Source organism: Nyctereutes procyonoides, unplaced genomic scaffold (assembly GCF_905146905.1).
Source record: "Nyctereutes procyonoides isolate TBG_1078 unplaced genomic scaffold, NYPRO_anot_genome, whole genome shotgun sequence".
NCBI classification, from domain to species: domain Eukaryota; kingdom Metazoa; phylum Chordata; class Mammalia; order Carnivora; family Canidae; genus Nyctereutes; species Nyctereutes procyonoides.
Genome location: NW_026575028.1, coordinates 1,403,707 through 1,425,660, shown reverse-complemented (window position 1 = coordinate 1,425,660; position 21,954 = coordinate 1,403,707). Strand labels below are relative to the sequence as shown.

Below are 21,954 nucleotides of genomic sequence, written 5' to 3'. Positions count from 1 at the left end.
TAGACTCTGGAACATGGTGGGCAGGTTCAGCCAGATGAAAGTAAGCGTCTATTGATCACTGTGCCCAATTCAGGCCTCAATGGGTCTGCTCCACAAGCACAGTCCTGGCACAACCCTACACGCAAGGAAGCAGCCAATAGTGTGAATGACAAACTAAGAAGCAATGATACCTACGTATGAGGTGTTATAGTATTAATAGCAATACCTAGGTATTAGATGTATAGATCCTTCCACCACATGGTTCTGCCTTCAAGTCACCAGCAGCTTATGAGTCTGGGGTGGTTTCCTGGTGCTACTCTAGACCTTCCCAGAATTTTCTAGTCATTTTTTCATCACAAGATATCCATTCCCAAACATATGTTCTATTTGGCAGGAATCCATGCTTTTTAGCCTCAGAGGAATCCATGAGGGCTTTTCTCCTGTCACTCATCTTCAACTCTTTTAAAACTACGGAAATCAACTCTCTTTTCCCTCACCAAATCCCATACTTATTCCAACTGCCCTCAAAAACTCCCCACATGTATACTCTTGTCCTCTCAATGCCTTCTTTCTCCTCCTCACCTTCAATACATAGGCCCTAGTGGGCCTCCCTCTCAGGTACGGGTTTCCCACCAATCCCAGGCCATCACTTATTCACTTCACTGTGAAGTTTATAGTCTCACCTTCTGTGTGTGCCAAGCACTATTTCAGGCACCTAGGATGCAATAGTGGACAAAACAAAAGCCCCTTTCTCATGAGCTAGCATTCCAGGGTAGGGGGAATAACCAGACAACGAGCAGTGCCATACATATAGAAAATAGGAATATCGAGTGTACCGTATGCTAAATGACAATAGTACTTTGGAAAAAATTATGCCAAGTTAGGGGGATCAGAGGTTCTGGAGACAGAGAAGACAGGCTCAGTGTCAAATTAAGATGGGCTTTCCTGAGGAGGCAACATTGGCACAAAGCGAAGGTGTGAAGGCCATAAGGAGCTACCTATGCAGGTATCCAGGAGAGGAGCTTCGGGCCCAGGGGAACAGCCACTGTGGCTGGAGTCTACTGAGCAGGGGAGAAGGAGAGAGAGGGGACTGGCCAGGGGGCCGGAATTTGGCTTTTATGCTGAGTGAGAAGGGAAGACTCTGGTGCCTTCGAGAAGAGCCATCCCACTGATCTGACGCATGTTTCCAAAGGACTGCCTTGCTGTCTATGAGAGTCAAGGGTGGAAGCCCAAACACCACTCAGAAGGCAAATGCGATAATCCAGGTGGGAGGCGATGGTAGCTGGTGACAAAGCAGGAGCATTAGAAGTGGTAGGAACATGGTCAGATTCTCAATCTGTTTTGAAAATAGAACAGTGTCTCCTGACAGACTGGGCATGGGTATGGGAGAGAGGTGTCCAGGATGGCTGGGGGGTTAAAGCCTCAGCAGTGGGAGGTTAGAATTGGTATCCACCAGGAAGGACAGCAGGTAAAGCATGTTTGAGTGAGGAAGACAGGAGCTCGGTGAAGATGTGTCTCCCGGACCTGCCAGCGGAAATGTCAGCTAGACAGTGGGGCGCACCGTCTAAGTACAACTTACTACCCACAGACACTGTGAGGGTCCTTAATTTCCTGGATATGATTAGACTCTGGAACATGGTGGACAGGTTCAGCCAAATGAAAGTAAGCACCTATTGATCACCGTGCCCAACTCAGGCCTCGATGGGCCTACTCCACAGGCACAGTCCCGGCACAACCCTGCATGGGGGCATGCAGTCAGCTGCATACAGATGCTCTTCAAAGCCACAACAGTGCTGAAGAGCACCGAGAGAGGGAAGAAGACCCAGGAGAGACAAGGGCTGAGCTAGGGCTTCCAGCAGGAGGAGGGCAGCAGCCTTGTGCTCACAGCCACTCTGTGGCTGCCTTCCTGTTCACTCTGGGAGATGCTGATGAACAGATGCAGATGTAACTGGAGGCAGATCATGAGGCCCCACCTTGCATCACTGCCCAGGGCACTGGCTGCGCCCCTCATCATCCCTGAGGAGTTACCTTGTTCCCTGGCTGAGGCTCCCCGTTCTTTGTGTGCCCTGTAAGGACAGAGCGCCACAGCACCTCGGTTCCAGTCTTCCTTTATTTCTCGGGTCTGAAGCGATATTTCCCAGAGGGAAAACCCAAAGAGGCAATCCCTGTGATTGTTAATGGAATGTCAAAAAAATACTTCCTAACACCCCAAACTGTGATCAGTTTTGGTGCCTGGGACAACAGCCTTTGCCAATGCTCTCCTTGTTTGTTCTGCATTTTAGAGTCCATTCCCAAGCAGAAAGTGCTGAGAGGCCCTGATCCTTGCTTTATGGATACAGAGAAATAGTCCCAAAGTGTGAATTAAGAAGCCTGGTTTCTGTTGTCTTCAGCTCTGGCAGCAGTGATCCCTGTGATTTAGAGCAAAGAACCCCATTCTCTGGGCCTCAAGGCACAAGGGGGAGGAGGAGCAAGTTGAGATGGTCTCAGCAGGTCCTTGAGATCTAGCATTCCATGATGCTGGCCTGGGCATTTTCTGATCTAGTTTGAGGCATTTTCATTTCCCCTCACCACCTTGCAGATTCTAGAGGGGCATTCCTTTCATAAAGCTTCCAAAGCCTGTGGGAATTGGCTCACTTGGCTTTGGCTGGGCTCATGTGAAAATTCTCCAGACAGCAGGCCCTAGAGGGACCTTCAGAGAGAGAAATGGGACAGAGTAAGGGCTTCTGGGAAGGTTCAGAGGGAAAACAATCTGGAGGATTTGTTTAGGTACCAAAGTGTTGGTCCACAGAAGTGACCAGAGCAGGAAAATCAAGTTCATTAACAATGGCACTAGCTGTGATCTTAGCTGATTAGGACAAGGCAGGGACGAGGAAGAGGAGGAAGAAGATGGAAATGGTGGCTTCTCTTGGAGAAGCATGTGCCAGGCATTACATTAAAGGCATCATGCAGGTGATCAGATTACCTTCTCAGAGCACTCATTCTCTGCAGGAGGAAACTGAGCACACAGGATTAAGAGGTGGCCCAAGATCACATGACTAATGAGTGGCAAGACTAGGATCTCAAATCCACTTCCACAGAGCCCGCTGGCTAACTCCCTGGGCCTGGCTGCCTGGGCATGGCATCGGGAGGGGCCCCTGCCATCCACAGGTTCTCATTCAGTGCACTGTCAGCATGGTGAGTTGGTGCTGCCAGCGCTGGACCAAGGGAGCCCAGGCTGCCCTGGGAATGCTCAGACAGGCAGTGGTCTGTATACTCCTGACCTATGAGCCTGAGAAAAGGGCAAAGTGTACAGCAGCCCCCACTACCCTTGACCACTTGACATTTGCAACTTGAGAAGAAAATGGGAGGAGGGGGTAGTTACAGGGGGAGGGTGGTAACAAGACTGGGGGCTGGGGCTCAGCTGCAGGGAGCATCCACAGATGTCACCCAGGGGCCTCTATGTGCTTGCCCCAAATCTTCTCCACCCTGGCCCCTGAAGCCAGTGGTACCTTTCCACCACAGACCCATAGGACAAGTAATTGCCCCTTACTGACTCCCCATAAAAATAATAAAGCAAGTTTGATTCCTTGCTCTGGTTTCAGAGCCTGGAATGGCAGGGAAAGGAGTCATCCTGAGTCACAGAGAATGTGTGACACATGGACCCCTTGGTTGAGTCAGAGAGCTCCACACCCTCTCTCCAGCCTTCAAACCCTAGTGCCTATGGGGAGAAGCAGGCCTGACCCACCTGGTCTGCCTTTCCCTGCCCCCAACATAGTAGAGAAGCGTCCAGAAGGGGCACAAGAAGGGTAGGGATGATGCCCCCCCCCCAAAGCCCTGATGAGGGAGCAGGCAGACAGTGGACTTGTCCAAGAACATTAGAGGGGACACAACTTTGCACACCACCTGGCCCAAGCCCATCTCCACATATCCCACACGAGAGCACAAGCTATCTGCTGTGCCACAGGGCCTGGGGATATACCGGTTTTACAGATGAGGACACAGAAGGGCAGGGGCAGAAACAACTTGCTCATTCTCACGGCTTGTTAATAGCAAGGCTAACCCTGAGAACATGGCCCCTGACTCCCAATCAGGTGCGTTAGTGTAGGGGGCTCAACTGGTGGCTTAACCGGACATTATCTACATGACAGTGATCAGTGTGGCCAGAGCTGGTTCTAAGGTAGACTAAACCAAGATTGGTGGTCTCAGACTAAGCTGGATGAGGCAGACTTGATCCTTGACACCTCTCTATACTTCTGTTTCCCTTTGCTAGACCCCTTCTTCTGTTGCTCTTGCATCTCCCTTCCTGCCTCTTCCCACTTTCAGTACAACCCCAGCCTCGCAACAAAAGTCATGCAACCAAGGTGTCTGTTTCCAATATACTAATTCATACTAGGGTGGTAGTGACTTAGGAAGCTACCCTTCCAAAAAGTAATGTTACCCTTAAAAAGAAATTAGTGATGTTCAACCTAAAGATTGGATATTTAGTGTGTCTAATATAAGACTTTCAGGAACATGAAACCTGAGTGAGAAAGATATTCCCTACCCTCCCCATCCAGTTGCTCTACAAAGGCAGTTCTCTACTCTGCTTGGAAACAAAGTTGTCCCTCAGGAGATTTAGCAGTGCATCTGGGTACAAGCAGTCTAGTTGGGAATGGAGGAGCCATTTTCAAAGCCCCCATGGCTCTGCAAGGTGAGGCTTGCTGTGTGGGCAGCTGACCACAGAGCATCATGAGGTCAGATGTGATAGGAAGTCAGGCCTGGCCTGGTGTGCACGTTTTCCCAAAGCTGTTGGCTTGAGAAGTATCCTGCAGGCTTGACCCGAGAGGTCATGGGAACCTGTTTTTCAAGGACATCCTGGTCTGGGTTCTTAATTCAGCCTATGTTGGGTCATCTGAGTGTTCTGGCAGTCATGACCCATCAGAGCTCCTCCTGCCCTCTGCCTTCTGCCCTCTTCACTTTCTCTTCTCCTCTATTTTTCTTCCTTTCCCTTCCTATTCTCATCATTTCTGTCCAAAAACAGCCCTCTCCTTTCCCCTAAAATAGAAGAGTAGAAGGAAGCTGTCACAACACACCCCTTGGTTTGGCCAGACAGCCATCTGGGCCTAGCCAGTGTCTCTTACTTTTGTTCCCACAGGCTAGCAAGCTACTGTCAGTGTGGTTGCCAGAAAGCTTCTAAAGCAAAGGGACCTAGAACATTTCATGAGCTAGTAGGAATGTGAGAGATCTATACCTCAGGTGGGTTTAGAACTGCCCAGGAGTGCCCCAAAAAGCATAGCCTTCACCATTTATTCTTCCTATTTAGTGTGCCTTTTCTGTCTTTCATATTCTTGCTTTCTGTCCCGTTCCTTCTCTGTCCTTCTGGGCTTGTTTTCTCTCTCTCTTTCATATAGAATTTGTTGATGTTATTAGTACTGCAGACAAACTGATTTCATTCGTTTATTCTTCATGGGTCTCTGGTTTGTTATTTGAGTGAAGGATACTGGCTTTCCTTCCCAAAGAAGATAAAACTACCTTGACAATTTAATCAGTCTTGTCTGGGGAACCATCAGGCTGCAGGTGAATAACACAGTGACTTCTGGGGCTTAGGCTGCTTGCAATAATAACAGTGGTCACAGCTGTCCCCCTTCTGCAGCCTAGCACACAGAGGCAGGAGCAGCAAGAGTGAGCCAGGAATCAGCAAACGCCAACTGGGTACCTCTCCAACAGTCCCCTTGGGGCCAAAGACCCCCTTACAGGAAGTTCCAAATAGGCATTTCTATCAACTGTGTGTCCGTAACCACAAAGATTCAAGAAGGGCCCTTCTCCTTCTGGCCAGAAGTTTATTCTAGTAAGCAGTGCAAGCCAGGAGGTTTCCAACATGGTGGACAGAGGGGAAGGGGGGTTGCTCTTTCCACTTTCCACCGCCTCATCTTTGGACTTTCTTTCATTTCTTCCTGCCCTTTTCTGTGCAGTGTTTTTGCCTCCCTTGTCATCCCCTCCTTTTTTCCTTCTCCTTGGCACCCCTCCTCCACAGATCTATCTCCAAAGACCAAAGACCTCCTCCACAAACCAAAATGGAAATTCTAAGAATGGCTTTCAACGAACCATATTTCTTTCATTTGCCCTTAAATCTGAAAGCCATTGACATCTCCCCCTCAGCTTCTATGTATCCCAGATGATTTGTGCTTACTTAAGCCTTGCATCTCCCTAGCAAAGAAGCTCTTAATGCAAGGTCAGAGGATTTACAGTTTAAAATGTATTTTACTTTGGCGTCCTTAAAATTCCCTTCCCTGCTGCCATCTCTGGTGGATCTAATATTCAGCATCTCCCATCTCCTCCACATCTGTAGGGCCACAGTTTAGTTCCTGGTTAGAAGAGGAGATAAAAGGATAATGAAGACCTAACCCCCCATCTTAACCTACACTTGTTGGCTCCTGACCATGACAGTGGTGTTAAATGTCTATAGAAGCCTCTGACTCCTGCCTCTCTCTGTGTGTGCCAGCCTGATAATTGTCCTCCCAACTTAGATTAACTGGAGTCTCACCAGCAAAACCCCTCAGGCTTCCACCATCCCACATGACACTCTTGCAACTCAACCAGCCATCCTGTCTTGCAGATCAAATGGAGATGAGATTAGAGACTGTGAGTACAGAGAAGCAGAGAGCCTTGGGGAGCAGGGAGGGATGCCAGCTGGACCCGGACCCTCAGGTCCTCTAAAATGGAGTTTATATTAGATTTACTCCCTAAATTCTGGACAAGAGTACTTCAAAAAAGAAAAAAAAAAGCAACAATTCTGTAGCTTGGTAGCTAGATTTACATGCTCCTGTGACATTGCTTTTGACTTTGTTTCAGAGGAATGTAGAGTTTCAGTGACTCTGATATTATAGCCATTGTTTCAATGGCACCAGTGGATTGTGCAGCTCTCTTCTGTAGGGTTTGCTCACAACCTGGCCAAAAGCCAGCCTTCCCTAGGGGAATCAGAAGGTAATCTTTATCTTTCAAAGTCAGTATGTCCAGGAGGGTGCAGCAGTAGCTTATTATCTCTTCAGAATGCTCCGTAATAGCCTGATCTCGAGAGAACATCCTGGAAGACAGCTTGATTGGGTATTACAGCCTAGATATCTACTACCTAGCCTTTAATCCCTAGTAATCCTTGCCTCCTGGCTGTGTTTAGAAAAAGAAAAAGAAGAAGAAAGAAGAAGAAGAAGAAGAAGAAGAAGAAGAAGAAGAAGAAGAAGGAGGAGGAGGAGGAGGAGGAGGAGGAAGAGGAGAAAGAGGAGGAGGAGGAAGAAGAGACAGAAGAAGAAGGAAGAAGAAGAAGAAGAAGAAGAAGAAGAAGAAGAAGAAGAAGAAGAAAGAAGAAGAAGAAGAAAGAACGAGAAAACGTCTCCTTTTTAAATGATTAAGAGCTATTTTTCAACAACCTTTTAGTTCTCCAGAGAGACTGTAATGTTAACAACTAGAAAGATCCCCTCCATCTAGGAGAACCCTCTCTTTGCCAGCTTCTGGTACTCCCTGAATTTCATCCTTCAGGGCCCTATGCATGGTCTAAAGATTCCAGAAACTAAGACTTCATCCACTCAGATGATAACTTCTCATTTGATCCTGAGTTTAATTGAGAAAGACAATTTTCCAAGAATATCTCCTATTTGCTGCCCAGTGCCACTCACGTTGTCGTTGTCAGTTATACCAAACCTAGGTAGTCTATATAAGTACTGAAGGAAAGTAATTGGGCTTTCCTGTCTATTGCCCTTAGCCTGTTAGCTGGAACCACTAGCCAGGACTTTCTGAAAATGTTCTACCCCTGCCTCACCTATGGAATAATCGCCTTACTTCATTTATACTAATTGCATGAACAAAGTAAGTTAATTGCCCAATGTCTTTAAACCCCTTAAAAATTACCAGATCATTAGAAAACAAAGATGAAATCATTGGCTGCTCAGTGCCTACCATTACTGGAAAGGATGCCATATGAAATTCTGCCAGAATGTTCAGAGTAGGTGAGCAGCTCTGTTGGCTCCCTCTAGAAGGGCAGTACAGGTAGGGTCTCCAGGCTCATGGAAGAGGAGTCTTCAGGGAGGCTCTCTACCCTTTCTTCCCCAGGAAGACCACAGAGAGGGAAACTATAAGCTAACTCAGGGGAACTGGGAACAAATCTGGGAAAGGGTCAGAGATGGATGGCATAAGTACTCCAGGCTACCAACCAATTCTGAGTTTAGCTCAAAAAGCAGAACTAATGCTAGATGATCTCTCCAGACATCTAGATGATCTCCCCAGGTGTACCAGGGAACCACAGAGAGTGGCAAACAGCATAAACAGGACTCTGGGATAAAGGTGCAGATGCCCAAACCCAGCAGGTCCAAGCTCCCCTTCTACCTCATCAAGGGATTCCACTTACAGCAGGGCAGGGTACCGAAGACCAAAATGACTACTCAAGATCATCGAGAAAATGTCTGTAGAAGTTTGGCAGTATGTCAGTAGACTGTGGGTTCTCCAAAGGTGAGAGCTATATGTTAGGCTTCTTCCTATTATCTCCACTTCAAAATCACCCAGTGATTGCTTTCTGATTTTATTATGGTTAGTTGTTTTTGAGACCATGGATCTTATGAACATAGTTCTTCAAATATGAACAGGCTATATGAGACACTGACAAACACAGCTCCAGCACACCAAAGGTGCCCTCTGAAAAGCATAACTTAAGGCCCAAGAAAAAAATTAATCTATGACTCTCTGGATTCTCCCAGTGTGAGACTCCTAAGAGTGCTGTTGTTACCTGGGCTGGGAACCCAACATAGGAGTCCCAGAGAGCCCCATCCTTCTTCTTCCTACTGCCCTCATTGCTCTTCCTGATTTCTTGACTCCTACTATAGAGATGTATCCTAAGGATTATTAGTACATATTATTAAAATAATAAGATACAATCAAAGTGAGTAGAACACACCTGAAGCTAAGTCTCAAAGTAAGAGTAGACAAGATCCTCAATGAGAGCTGTGACAGGCTAAAAAGCAACAAGAAAACACAGTTAAGACATCTAAAAATCCCACATGAAGGATTCTCAACGTTTAAGAAGTAAAATGGTTAAAATTTTTCATGGCTGGGACTAATTCATTTTGGCCAGATAACCCAGGTGGGTTCTCTAAATTGTCTCCGTTCTGGTCCTGTTCAGGATGGGACTGACCCAGAGGATGCTCAGGCATTTGCCCAGGGTTCTTAGGACTGATGGGCAGTTCTGGCAGTTTTCAGGATGGATCCAAGAGAAGAACAATGGCCCCCACCTGCTGGGAACTCTATCTGATGCCCTGGCGTCACATGTAGCATAGGTTTACCTCCACCTGGCCCTCATACTCCCTCCCTCACTGAAGCTCTAGAAACACAGAACTCCTTAGCCATTAACACAGGAGGACAGGCACTGAAGCAGCTAGAGATGTCTTCTGTGCATGTGTGTATGTTGTGTGCACCTGTGTGTGTGTGTGTGTGTTTCTATGTTCTATCTTGCCTGCTAGCCAAATTCTAGTGATCCCACCACCTCCAGGCCTGTGGACTGACCTGGCAGCTGGTATTCCTCCTAAAGCAGAAACCAAGATCTAGAATGTGCTCTGTAAAGGACTAGAGAGCTGTCCCTTCCCTTCTCTTCCCTTGCCTCACCCTTTATCTCCATCATTCCCGAAAAAGGACATCTTACCAATTTGCTGTAGGAAAAAAAAAGGAATTTGCTGAGAAATCTGTTACCAAAGAAGTATTTTCAGTCTGAAAGTAAATGTCTAGTTGTGCACATTTCCATCCTTCAAAATTCCATTATAGTTTTCCTTGGTCTGTACCTTAAAAGCAGAAACACAAGAGCAACCATCTGAAAGTGGAGGGTAAAAGCAAAGTCATGACCTTCTGGAAAGAGTTAACAGCTCAGATGATCAGGACCAGTCAGAGGCTGAGCTCTGAGTGCTGGGGCCCAGAAAGGAGGGGCATCTTCCTAGATATAAGCTCAGGGAACTGGAGGTTGCCATGGGATACTCACGGGTGGCTAGTTTCTTTAGCTCTTGCCCCAAAATGAACTCAGCAGTCAGATCCGTGAGAATAGCTGTTTGAAGTGTTAATAGTAATACCTTAAATTGTGTGCAAAGTCTTGATACACTATATATATATATATATATATATATATATATATATATATATATTCACTATTTCACATCAATGGCCAAGGCTCTCCACACCTATAGAGTCGTAGCTAAGCAGGGCCATCTCCCACCTGAATCTAAGCTTGAGGATGAGTCCCTGCTACAGAGGGGCTTGAGGACCACCTCTTTAGATCCTCCTCAGTGATAACTAAAACTGAGTTTCCCCCTAAATTTGAAGGGCCACTGCCTTTGGCCTCCTTTGCTCAAATATGTTTGGGCAGGGACATGCACCAAGCATAAGCAAAGTCTTTCTCCTCCAGCTGGCAATGCCCAGGATAAGCTAATGTGCAGAAAGTACAAGCCCTCAAAGGTTATCTCAGGACACAGAACTCATTTTAGAAAACAAAACGAAACAAAACTTCCCTCCGAAAAATTCAGAAGACCTCATTTGTAACGAGTGTGTGAATTATTTCATTGTGGCCAGAGATGGTCCTGAGTAGGGAAGGCCTTTGGGTCCTCACTAGATGTGAGACACACCTATGCAGAGCCCACACTCACAGTGATGTCCCAGAACCTGCCAGGCCTATGCTTTGTATTTCTTTCACTTGTTTCCTTTTGCCCTCTCCTGCCACGGTGTTGCTCCTGTGTTAGCCAAGACCTAGAGTACCAGGCATCTTCGTTGGAGACTCATTACAGCTTATTTCTATCTGCCTTTCTTTAAAGCCAGCTGAACATACCCAATGCTCTCCCTTTATGGTAAGACCGACCCTCCAGACCACGCTCTTAGCTTCTTGTGACCCTCTTCTAACACCCCCACTCTCACCCACCCTAGTCCCCTGTGTCTCTGGGAGGCCAGTCTTGCTCCCATTGCATGTAGCCACTGTGTCTGTCCTGTGCCTCGCCTGCTCCGTCGCGTGTGAGCTGTGACGTGCTGTTGTGTAATGGTGTTCTTTACCCTCCCAAGCTTTCCTCTGGGTGATAATTCACTGTGATCTTGACCATCTAATGAGCCACCGGGAGAGAACTGGACCCAAGGCCATTTCCTATTAACATTCTGAGGACTGCATGGGCTAAAATCTCTAGCTTTAATCCGATGGGGGAAATTTGCACAGGGCACCCATGAGCACCATGGTAAAGGCCTCCTGAGAAAGGAAGAAAGGGAAGGATGATCCAGCCGGGAGACGGAAAGTCAGACGGTGACTTCCCACTAACCATCCAGTGTCTGTAACTGCCTCCCACCCCATGGGCTCTGACTTCAAGGCCCAAGTAAAAGGTCGTAAGCTGGAATCTGTTCCTGAGAGTGTGGCCAAATACCATCACTCCAACAAAGTTACCATTGAGTTTTTCTAAATTCCTAAAGTTCATTTAAAATTAGGCTATGCAGAAAAACAAACTCAGGAGTTTGTTTGAAGCACTCCTCATGTAGGACTCTATGATTCACTTTGCCTAAAGTGAGCGAGGCTGCTAGGTGTGACCTTGAAGTCTCCTTGGAACAGGCTTCTCTGAAAAGCTGCCATCACATGTTTCAAAACTGAGCCAGGTGTGAGTTTTTTAAGGACCAGGGGGTAGGTTGATTCCCTGAAAGTCAGCCTATTGGGGGCAAGATTGGGTCAGCAGGTGGTGCCTCCTGACACAGCCCATCCCAGGCTGGCTGCCCAGGGAAAGGCTGAGCCTGGGTGCTCTACCCTGCTTCACAGGGGTGGCCACTGGGGTCTGCTGCTTCACTGCATTGTCCTTTGGTTTACGAGAGGACATTTTTGTGTGCACGTGGAGACGTGTTTGTCCTCCTTCCGGAGTATTAGGAAATTTCAGCTGGAGGGGGGCAGGGGGCAGGGGTGTGGGACGGAGTTTGAGCCCAGCATGGAACTCAAACTGCAAACTTGACTTCTATTTTTTAACTCAAATCCAAATGCCCCTGTGGCACCAACTTCTCAAACTCTTGACACTCACAGCTGAAGTTCCCCACTTCAGCTTGTTCTTTCTTTTTTCTCCTTTCCCAAACACGGTGGAACTGACAGCTGAGTTATAAAACCCTGAGCCTCTTCTGCCTACCCCTCTGGGGGAACACAACCTCCTTTTAAGGAGAGAAAATAGAATTTCAAGTAGACACGGGTGATAGAAATGCAGAGATTAAGGGCATCAAAGGCTCCAAGATACCCTGGCAGGGTAGGACGCAGGGGCAAGACGAGGCTGCCGCCTGCCTGGCCTTCCTGCCGCAGCCCTGCCGCCCTGCCTGAGGGGAACAGGCCCTCTGTGCGGATCTGAGGCAGCTCTGGTTTGAAAATAGAAGAAATACTGTGGCTCCTGCCCTGTCTGGAGAGTGGGAGATAGAGGAGAGACCCTTCGGGCTTGTTTCTGTGCAGCCCTCCCAGGGAGTAAGGCTGTGCTGGCTTGGAGCAGCTGCCTCTGAAGGCTTCCGCCGCCCACATGGGTCTCTGATGCTGAACAGGAGGAAGATGGGTGGCCCCGGGAACCACTGGCCATGTCCGTGACCCTCAACAGGCCACAGGGTTAGAACAAAGGGCCCATGGGGGGCCCTCAAGGGCATTAGCGCTAGCAGGATTTTCAAGGGTGCCACCAAAGGGTGGAAGTTGTCAGGGAGGATCTTGGCCTGGAAGTGATTAAAAAGAAAGCAAAGAATCAAGCAGTGGGGAGGGCCTACACGGATTCTCCCCAGCCAATGACCTGGAGACTCCTCCCTTGAGGACGCACATCCCGGGAATGGTAACAGGAAGCCCAATGGTCTGTTCTCTCCTGGTGTCCACAGGGCTGGGTGAGCTGCACTAGCTCTGGGGGACATGAAGGTGGCTCCCAGGAGGCTACCACCATGGGCCCTCTGGTGGGCACGGGCAGGAGGAGGGTCAGAGGGTCAGTGTGGGTTGTTCTCAGGTCTGGAGGCAGAGGGTGACAAGGCAGCCTGTCCTGCCCCTGAGCCCTAGCCAGGCACGTGCCCCGGCCCCAGGCCCCTGCAAGCCCAACAGGCCAAGGAGGGCCCTAAGCCAGCAGACCCCAGCAGCCCTCACACAGATTCCTTCCTCCTCTGCCTCAGCTTGGACTCAGTTCTTCACCTTCCCTTTGCCTCTGCACTCCGGCACTCCCCTGAGGAGATGATCTGCTCTAAGCAGAATCCCTCAGTCCTCTCATGCCAGGGCCCGGACTTACCTAGGGCTCCCTTAGAGTGACCACTCCCCCACCTCACCCTGCCTGTGCCCCACACCCCTTCTAGGGTCGCCTGCAGCCTGGAGAGGACTGGGGCCTCCCGGTAGAGGGGGAACAGCTTCAGAGTCTGAGGTGAGGCAAGGGCTGCAAACAGACACTCTCTGAGGTCAGCAACACCCCTGTTCCCACCCTCCCTGTACCCACGTGGGAAGAGGTGACACACAGCAGGAGTTCTAGAGCTCTGAGCTGCCAGGGCACAAGATCTCAGCTGTGGGCAGCCCATTCCAACCCTATTTGCTGTTAGCCTACCCTGCCCATCAGGACCCCCAGTGCAGTCATACATAGGGCTGGAATGGAGGCCACGACCCGCCCAACCACCTTGCAGAAAGCCAGATCCCACTCAGGATGCATGTCACCCATCCAAGCCAGGCACAAGCGGGGCTGGGGCTGCTTCCTCAGCATGCAGCTAAGGCAGGGTGCACCCAAGGCAGCTAGCTCTCCACCTGAAGACTTCAAAGCATATGGAAATTCCTTATGGAATCTTCTGTTGCTCCACTCAGAGGGTTAAGAATTAGGACTGAAGGGGGAAACAGGAGAACAGATAAACGGGGCTATGGGCTCAGGGGCCTGGGCACAGCTTGGCTCTGCAGAGACCTCAGACCTGGGTTGTCTACCTGGAAGAGGTGAGCATCTGGCCTCCCATGTGGCCCAAGGGAGAGAATCTAGTGCAGCTGGCCCTACCCTACCCTACCTCCCCCCCAGCCAAGGGCTGTGTTGCTCAGAGCAGGGCCCACCTCATTCTCACCCCCCGCCCCCCCGTTGCTGTGTTAACTACCACCTCCTATTGCCGATGGATTCCAGAATGCAGAGGAGAACTCCCGCATCTCCATCACCTTCTTCCGCCTCTTCCGGGTCATGCGCCTGGTCAAGCTGCTGAGCCGAGGGGAGGGCATCCGGACCCTGCTGTGGACCTTCATCAAATCCTTCCAGGTAGCCACCTCCACCCTCAGCAGGCTGCAAGAAGAAAAGCTTCCTGAGCTCCCAGGAGGTGGAGGCGGGGCTCCCTAAGAGGCTCCCCACAGTTCCACCTGGGATCCCTGGACAGGAGGGAAAGAAGGAGCAGCGCTATGAGTTGGGTGCTGAGTACAAATGCCAAGTGCTGGGCTTACTTTGCTACTTGGCAGCTGTGTGACCCCAGCCTCACCCTCTGCCTCAGCTTCCCTCTTGCCTGTAATGAGGCCCTTGGACTCAATTTGTGGTTTTCAAAAGCATGCTCTTGGAGCCCCAGATTCCCTCAAAGTCAGGGTAGAGAAGGCTGGGAGCTAAGGGGGGGCCTGAAGCCCTTCTGTTCTCTTGTCTCTGTATTTTTCTGTAAGAATTGACTGCACAAAGAGATTTTGTGGTGGAAAAAAAATTGGAAAAACATGGGTCCCGGATGATCTGATAACCTCAGTGGCCCTCCCACTTTTGGCATTTTCAGGATCTGGCCATCACCTTCCTCCCAATAGGCATTTCTGCAATATCTGCTGTCCATACCTGTTTGATACTTAGCCAGACTCTCCAGAACCCTGCTGTCGCTCCACTCAAGGAGAGATGGTCTCCTCACAGGGGCTCAGGGTTGCCTAACTATAGGATTAATTCTTTTTTCTCAGCCATTATTTTCCATCTGTGAAAGCAGAATAATGATCGCCCCTGGCCATCTCTGAGGAGTGTTATGTAAGTTTGAAGTTAAAGAGAAGCAAATTCTGTGAGGTCACTCGAATTCCTTGAAGATGAGAAGTGTAGGGACCCCTGCATGTACTTCCATGCTTCCCTCAGCCCAATGCTGAAGGCGGCTTCTCTGCCCTCGGAAGCACCTATCTCAGGCTTCCTTCCATGTCCCCTGCTCTGGCCAGTCTGGACCCGGGGACAGGCTAAGAGTGGGGCCCTGATCCAAATGTGCCCAGAACTGAAGGTACAGCCCCAGAAGTGCTCTGCAGACAGGTACCTGCCTGGCTTTGGAATTCTGTCCCAAAGGCATAAACCCTCTTCCAGGCCACCGCCTGCCCTGGAACTCAACACCCAAGGCCCTTGACGGGACCAGCCTGGCTGCACTCCTCAGACCCAGTCCTCTGCCCACCAGGCCCAGGCTGGCTCCCCACTTCATGATGAGCTGCAGCTGCCCTCCCTGCCAGCCCCCTCCCACCCCACCCTTCCCCATCGGTGGGTGCCATGCCCTGCCCAGTCCCTGGGGATCTGAGGATTCCGGTGAGAGCAGGAGTGGGGGCTGACCGTGTCCATGGGTGCACCCCCGGGGTCCTGCACCTGTGATGACCCTACAGGCTGTCAGCATACTCCTCCCCCCTCCCCCAACCCCACACACATTTGCCCAGGCTAGGAAAAGGCAGCGGAGCCGGGTAGCTGTGAGGAGCAGAAGCCCAAGCCCAACAGAAGAGGCATCCGTGTGATCGCGCAGTGCCATCTAGCGGTGTGTGGACACCTGGCGAGGCGTTGCCTAGGCTCCATCATGCGGCTTCGCTGATTCCAGAACAGGCCCTGAGCCCCAGAAGGCCACTCCCCAGGAGAAGCAGCAGGGACTCTGGAAAATTTAGTTCTCTAAAATGAAAGGCAGAGAATATGTGGAGTGAATAAAATATAGGGGACCCAACTATGTGGAAGGCATCACACTATGCATTTTGTGTGAGCCTTGAGTCATTTAAACACCACAGAACCACTAAGAGGTAATTACTCTTCTCATTTTTCAGAAAAGGAAATTGAGGCTCAGAGAAGTTAAGTAATATGACCAAGCTCCCATGACTAAAAAGCGTCAGAAATAGGGTTTGAGTCCATGATCCTTCCTTCACTTAAGTTTTTCCTTAGTAATTATTTTTATTACAACTAACAGAATATCATCAAGCTGAGTAAAGGAAGGGTGTAACCTGCCTCCACCCCATGCCTCCTCAGGAAACCTTGGAGTGTATCCTCCACGGGTCTCTCCTAGCTGCACAAAGACGTATGTCTAGTTGGAGGACATTTGCTCATTCTTGGTTGTTTTTACCAAAGCAGTACCCTACTCTATATACTCCTTCCTCTGCAGCCTGCTTTTCTCAGTACACCACACTGCTTCTTAGGTAATTAAAACCACAGGAAAATGAGAGGTCAGTGCTGTGGTTCAGGCTGGCTTCCCCCTGGTGACCAGAACTTCTGTGGGGCTCTTGGAAATGCCTCCTCCTAAAGCCAGGCTGCAGCGCCCCCCAGGAAGGGTTCTGGCCGCCACCCCCTGCCGGCCTCATACCCTGTCTCCTGTGCTTCCTTCCAGGCCCTGCCTTACGTGGCTCTTCTGATAGTGATGTTGTTCTTCATCTATGCGGTGATTGGGATGCAGGTAGGACAGCTGGCCCGCTGCTCTTTTGCCTCTACTTTCCCTTCCCACCTCCCAGCTCCACGTTCCCGGACACCTGATTGTCCCCCACTCTGCTTCCACTTCCAAGGCCAAGAAGCTCACAGGAAATAGAACATCCCTTCGGGGGTGCCTGGGTGGCTTAGCGGTTGAGTGTCTGCCTTTGACCCAGGGCGTGATCCCAGAGTCCTGAGATTGAGTCCCACATCAGGCTCCTGCGAGGAGCTGCTTCTTCCTCTGCCCGTGTCTCTGTCTCTCTGTGTCTCTCTCTGTGTCTCTCATGAATAAACAAATCTTAAAAAAAGACAAAAAAGAACATCCCTTCAAAGGGTGTCCTTAGGCAGGGTGAACAGCCAAGTGCTATATGCAACTTCTCTCCTCTTTGCCCCAGGCCTGGTCTCTGCTGATCATAGGGAAAAACACTCCCAGATTAACACCATGGGCCTCAGGAGAGAGAGCACCTTCCAGAAAACAACATGAAGGGTGTGTCAGACAGCACGCTTCCCCTTGCCCAGGTCTGGCAGTCTGAGAACTACCCCCAACCCAGCACCATTAGGGAGAAGCTAATGACAGAGAGGAAGGGAGGGGAGAGAGAAAGAAGGAAGGAGGAGAGAAAGAGGGAAGGAGGGAGGTAGGCAAGCTCTCCCCATCAAACATGTAGCAGTTTCAGGGGCCGCGCCTCACAGGTGCCCACTGCACTTTCTCCTACCTCAAACCCTGCAGCGCTCTCTAGCCAGCATCTCCCCAGGGCTCAAGAGAGTGCCATAGTGCAGCACCCACACTAGCCAGGAGCTTTTCCTCAGCAGCTCTCTAAGGAAGAGGCCCCTGCTTATTCTTTGCAAAAAGACCTCGGGTTCCTGGGCCAACATCTTTTGAGATGAGAAGAGCTACCTTGCCATCTCACCAAAGGTGGCAGCTTCTAAAAGGTGGCATAGCTTCAAAAGGCCAGGAAATAAGGGACCCACTAATTTCAGGGATGGATTAAATTTGCCCAAGTCCCAGATCGATCAAAAATCCGAGAACTGGATTTGGAAGACTGAGCATCTGCACTGAAGTGGCAAAGGAAAAGAGGCCAGAGACTTGCATTATGAGGGACAGGAATTGTCACTAATGGTGACAGGAATTGATAACAGCGCTGTGTAGGTGAAATTGGCTGCAAGCAGATCTTAGGCACTCTCACTATACCAAAAAAAAAAAAAAAAGCTACCAATGTTAACTGTGTGAGGTGATGAATGTGTTAATTATCTTGGTCTTGGTAATCATTCCACGAGCATTGTACAGCAAATCACCACCACACTGCACACTTTAAATATATACAATTATATTTGTTAATTATTCCTCAATAGAGTTTTTTTAAGAGAAAAAATATACATTCCCAAGAATCTGCAGTCAAAAAAAGGAGGAGACCAGATAGCCCTCTGTCCCTGGACAGAAGCACAGTGCTGGTTGCAGCATCCACCTTCTCTCAGCCCATTTCCCAGTGGCCTATAGGGACCTCTTCTGAGGGCCTATGGGTACTTTTCTTCTTACACTGTCCAGTATGGAGGATGGAGATCAGAGGCTGGATGGGACAGCAGGTGCCTGCCCCTACGAGGCACTGCCAGGTTATGTCAAGGAACTCAGTTAAGCTATGAGCTGGCCTGATTCCACAGTCACCCATGACCCCTAAAGAGACCAGATGATGAGTGGGAACTAGGACCCTCTCTATCCACCATTCACTGACATCCCCTCCACTCCCCTCGCTCAGGTGTTTGGGAAGATTGCCCTGAATGACACCACAGAGATCAACCGGAACAACAACTTCCAGACCTTCCCCAAGCTGTGCTGCTTCTCTTCAGGTGAGTCTCTGAGGACAGATGCATACAAACACACCTAAATGGCACAGCCCTATGGTCTGGATATAGAATGAGAGGGAACTCTTCCAGAGGAGTTGGCAGGGAGACAACTGATGCTGGACTTCCCTCCCTGGACCAAAAAGCTGTTGTTCCATTGCTATTTATAATACTTTACAGTGAGCAGCCCACTGGTCACAGACACACCTGCCAGTAACCACCCAAAAATACTAGAGGATCACAAGTCAAATACTGAAAGCACCCTGGTTTAGAAGCCAAACAGGCTCAAATCCAAGCCTGTGACACATTCTCTTTGTGTAAGACATATAACTTCTCTAAGTCTTGGTTCCCTTGCAAACAAGTGCAGTTGCCATTGTCAATGCCATTTGCTTTATTAGGTTATTATGTCTACATGTACTTAGTCTCAGCTAAGCCAGCCATGAGCCTTCACCCTTCTTGGAAGGCCACTACCTCAGGCCTAGCAGGGGAAAAGAATGTTTCTCAGCCTGATTCTGAGTGAGTGAATCCATGCTACAACCTGCTTCTTCCTTATCCGACTCCTAATGCCCCCTTGCTCTCCCCCCCTTCTCACTTTCCTGTGCCTCACAGCCTGGGCTGGTAGATGAGACCATCTAGACCATCTAGGCCAGGGCTGGTAGATGAGAACTTTTTATACCATCCCTGAACCAGATGGCTTCTAAAGTCCATTTCAGCTCATGTACTCTACATATTTTTGGCCATGGGAGAGGCAGTGAACTTTCTACCACTCCCTGGGGTCCCTTTCCAGAAGATCCAGATATCCACTCTATTAGATAACTCCACCTTCACCAAGTTCTATAGGATCCTTTCCCCACACCCAAGCCCAATTCTCATTATTGCTCTGAATGTATTAAATCAAAATGACAGCCCTTCAAATATCGTTAGATATTACCACCTCCCGCAAATTGTAGACTTTAAGAATACAAAGGCCATTGTTAAGTCCCAATTTAACAACACTTAAGCCTGTGCCATATTTAAGTATTGGAGCTGAATGCAGATACAAGACTGAGCACATGGCTCTACGTCCCCTCCTTTCCTAAAGTCTTTGACGACAGAAGGTATTTCTTTAAAAAATAAACCCATAACAGTACTAAGAAGGAAAAAAAACATGAAATAGTACTATTAGTGAACCAGGAATGTTGAGGAAATTGTAAATGGAAGAAATCAGATGGGATTCAATTGACAAAGGAACAAGATCTGAGAAAACATATCTCTAACAATGCATGGTCTATGGAAGAAGTGAGAGCAGTTCCAGGATCGATAGGTAAAAGGCTCAGGAGAGACCTGGAGTCATCACGAGGCTGGCTCCTCAAGGATCTGTCTTTGGAAAACAGTTGCTAATGCTCACAAGCTGAAAGCAGCAGCACTTGACATCACACCTCTGGGCTTTGGAGCCTGAGAAGGAGAGTAGGTCCCCCCAAGGAACCTCACCCTCAAAGAGATGCTCCCTGCCCACCTCACGTGGCAGCACACGTTCTCTTTATTCCATGATGTGCAGAGAAGATCTGTAATGAGAACTTGAGCCACAGAGATGTGAATTGGGTTCTCAGTCCAAAGAATGGTTAATAACAATCCCAAAGTAATTCAGGGAAAATGAATACCAATACAGAAAGGCACTATGCTCTATTAGCAGATGAATGAATACATGAGGAAGAAAAAGAATATATAAAGTCAAAAGATTTGAAAGTAAATATAATTCATATCTTTAGAGAAATTGCAGAGCATACTACATCTATTAAATTAAAAGGGAGGAGGAGAAGCCTTTAATTAGAACAAATGAAAGAGAGAACTCAGAACATCATTGTTGAAATATTCAGAAAATGAGCACAGCTGAAGAATGAAATAATGAGCTGAAGGATCAAACCTAGGGTTGTCTAGTACACAACTAAAAGGACAAGAAGATTGAAAATATAAAATAAAAATTAGTGCATGGGGGATAGAACTGAAAATCCCATCTTTCTAATACAAGTTTAGGTAAAAACAACAGAACAAATGTAGAGAATGAAATGAAGGAATGATCAAAAAATTCAAATAAAGATATGAGCTTTCAGGTTGAAATGACCTACTAAGTGCAGAATAGGTTATCAAAAAGCCCCTTAATCAGACATAGTATAAGGAAGTTTTAGAATACCAAAAATAAAGAAAATAGCCTACAAGCGTCCAAAGAGAAAAAAAGAGAATTATTTTCAAAAATGCCAATTTTCATTAGATTTCTCACTAGCAAAAGTACATACTAGAACACAAATCATGTATGCAGTATTATGAAGAAACTATTTTTTGACCTGTAGTACAACCTAATTGGCATTCAGGTAACAAAGCAAAATTGATTCCAAAAGTGTAAGCATCCAGAAAGTTTACTCCCTCACATAAACATCTGAAACAACTACACAAGAATGTATTTCCACAGAATGAGAAATTAATCTCAGAATAATCATATTAGTAAAGAAGCCATAAAGCTTATAGTTATGAGTTATGAGCAAAGAAATTGTGAACCTTAAATTAAGTCTAAATAACTGTTAAGACAGGTATTAGTTATTAAAAATTATTTGTTGATTTTTAAGTATAATTACATTGTGGTTATATAAAATGTATTGTTTTATTTTTGAGATGCGTATTTAGGGTTGATATAATGATATTACATGAGGTGCAGGATTTGCTTTAAAGTATTCCATCATGGAGATAAAAGGTACAGAATAGGGAATATAGTCAGTGGTACTGTAATAGTGTTGTATGCTCACGGTAAGCAGAGCATAATATATAGATTTGTTGAATCGCTATGTTGTACACCTGAAACTAATGTATAATTGTATGTCAACTCTCAATTTTTTAAAAGACTTATTTATTCATTTTAGAGAAAGAGAGGGAGAGTGCGTGTGCACAGGGAGAGGGGCAGAGGGAGAGGGAGAAACAGAGAAGCAAACTCCCCACTGAGCAGGGACCCCCCCACACTGGCACCCTTCCTCTTTCAAGTTTTCTAAAAGGTGAGAGAGCAAAAGAACTAAGCTAAATTAAACCAAACTAAAATAAAATAAAATGTCCCAGCCAAAAGGGGAGAGAGGAGTTGTCAGAGAGATAAATGAAATACACAGCAAAATATCTATGGTTGTTAAGATGGAGTAATGGGTACGTAAGGTATCTTTGTACTTTCTACATTTGTATATGGTTGAAAACTTTTTAAATAAATGTTTTAACAAAAAAATAGTAAATGTTGGGGCACCTGGGTGGCTCAGTGGTTGAGCATCTGCCTTTGGCTTGGGTCATGATCCCAGGATCCTGGGATCAAGTCCCACAACAGGCTGCCCCACAGGGAGCCTGCTTCTCCCTCTGCCTGTGTCTCTGCCTCTCTCTGTGTCTCTCATGAATACATAAGTAAAATCTTTAAAAAAAAAAAAAAAAAAACAGTAACTATTAAGGGAAAATGTCCAAAACCATGATAGCAATTTGAAAGTGAAATCTCATATTATCTCAACAAGATAGGAAGAATGAGATAGTGGAA

At 47.8% G+C, this 21,954-nt stretch overlaps 1 protein-coding gene across 1 annotated transcript in view; it reads left to right on the top strand.

Moving 5' to 3' along the window:
- The window catches only part of CACNA1C (calcium voltage-gated channel subunit alpha1 C), a 754,651-nt gene that overhangs the window by 682,880 nt on the left and 49,817 nt on the right, over positions 1 to 21,954 (top strand). Inside the window, 5 exon segments of the mRNA XM_055315403.1 lie at positions 10,773 to 10,805; positions 14,070 to 14,198; positions 16,507 to 16,572; positions 18,335 to 18,401; positions 18,404 to 18,425. Of these exon segments, the coding sequence (XP_055171378.1) occupies positions 10,773 to 10,805; positions 14,070 to 14,198; positions 16,507 to 16,572; positions 18,335 to 18,401; positions 18,404 to 18,425 (317 nt within the window).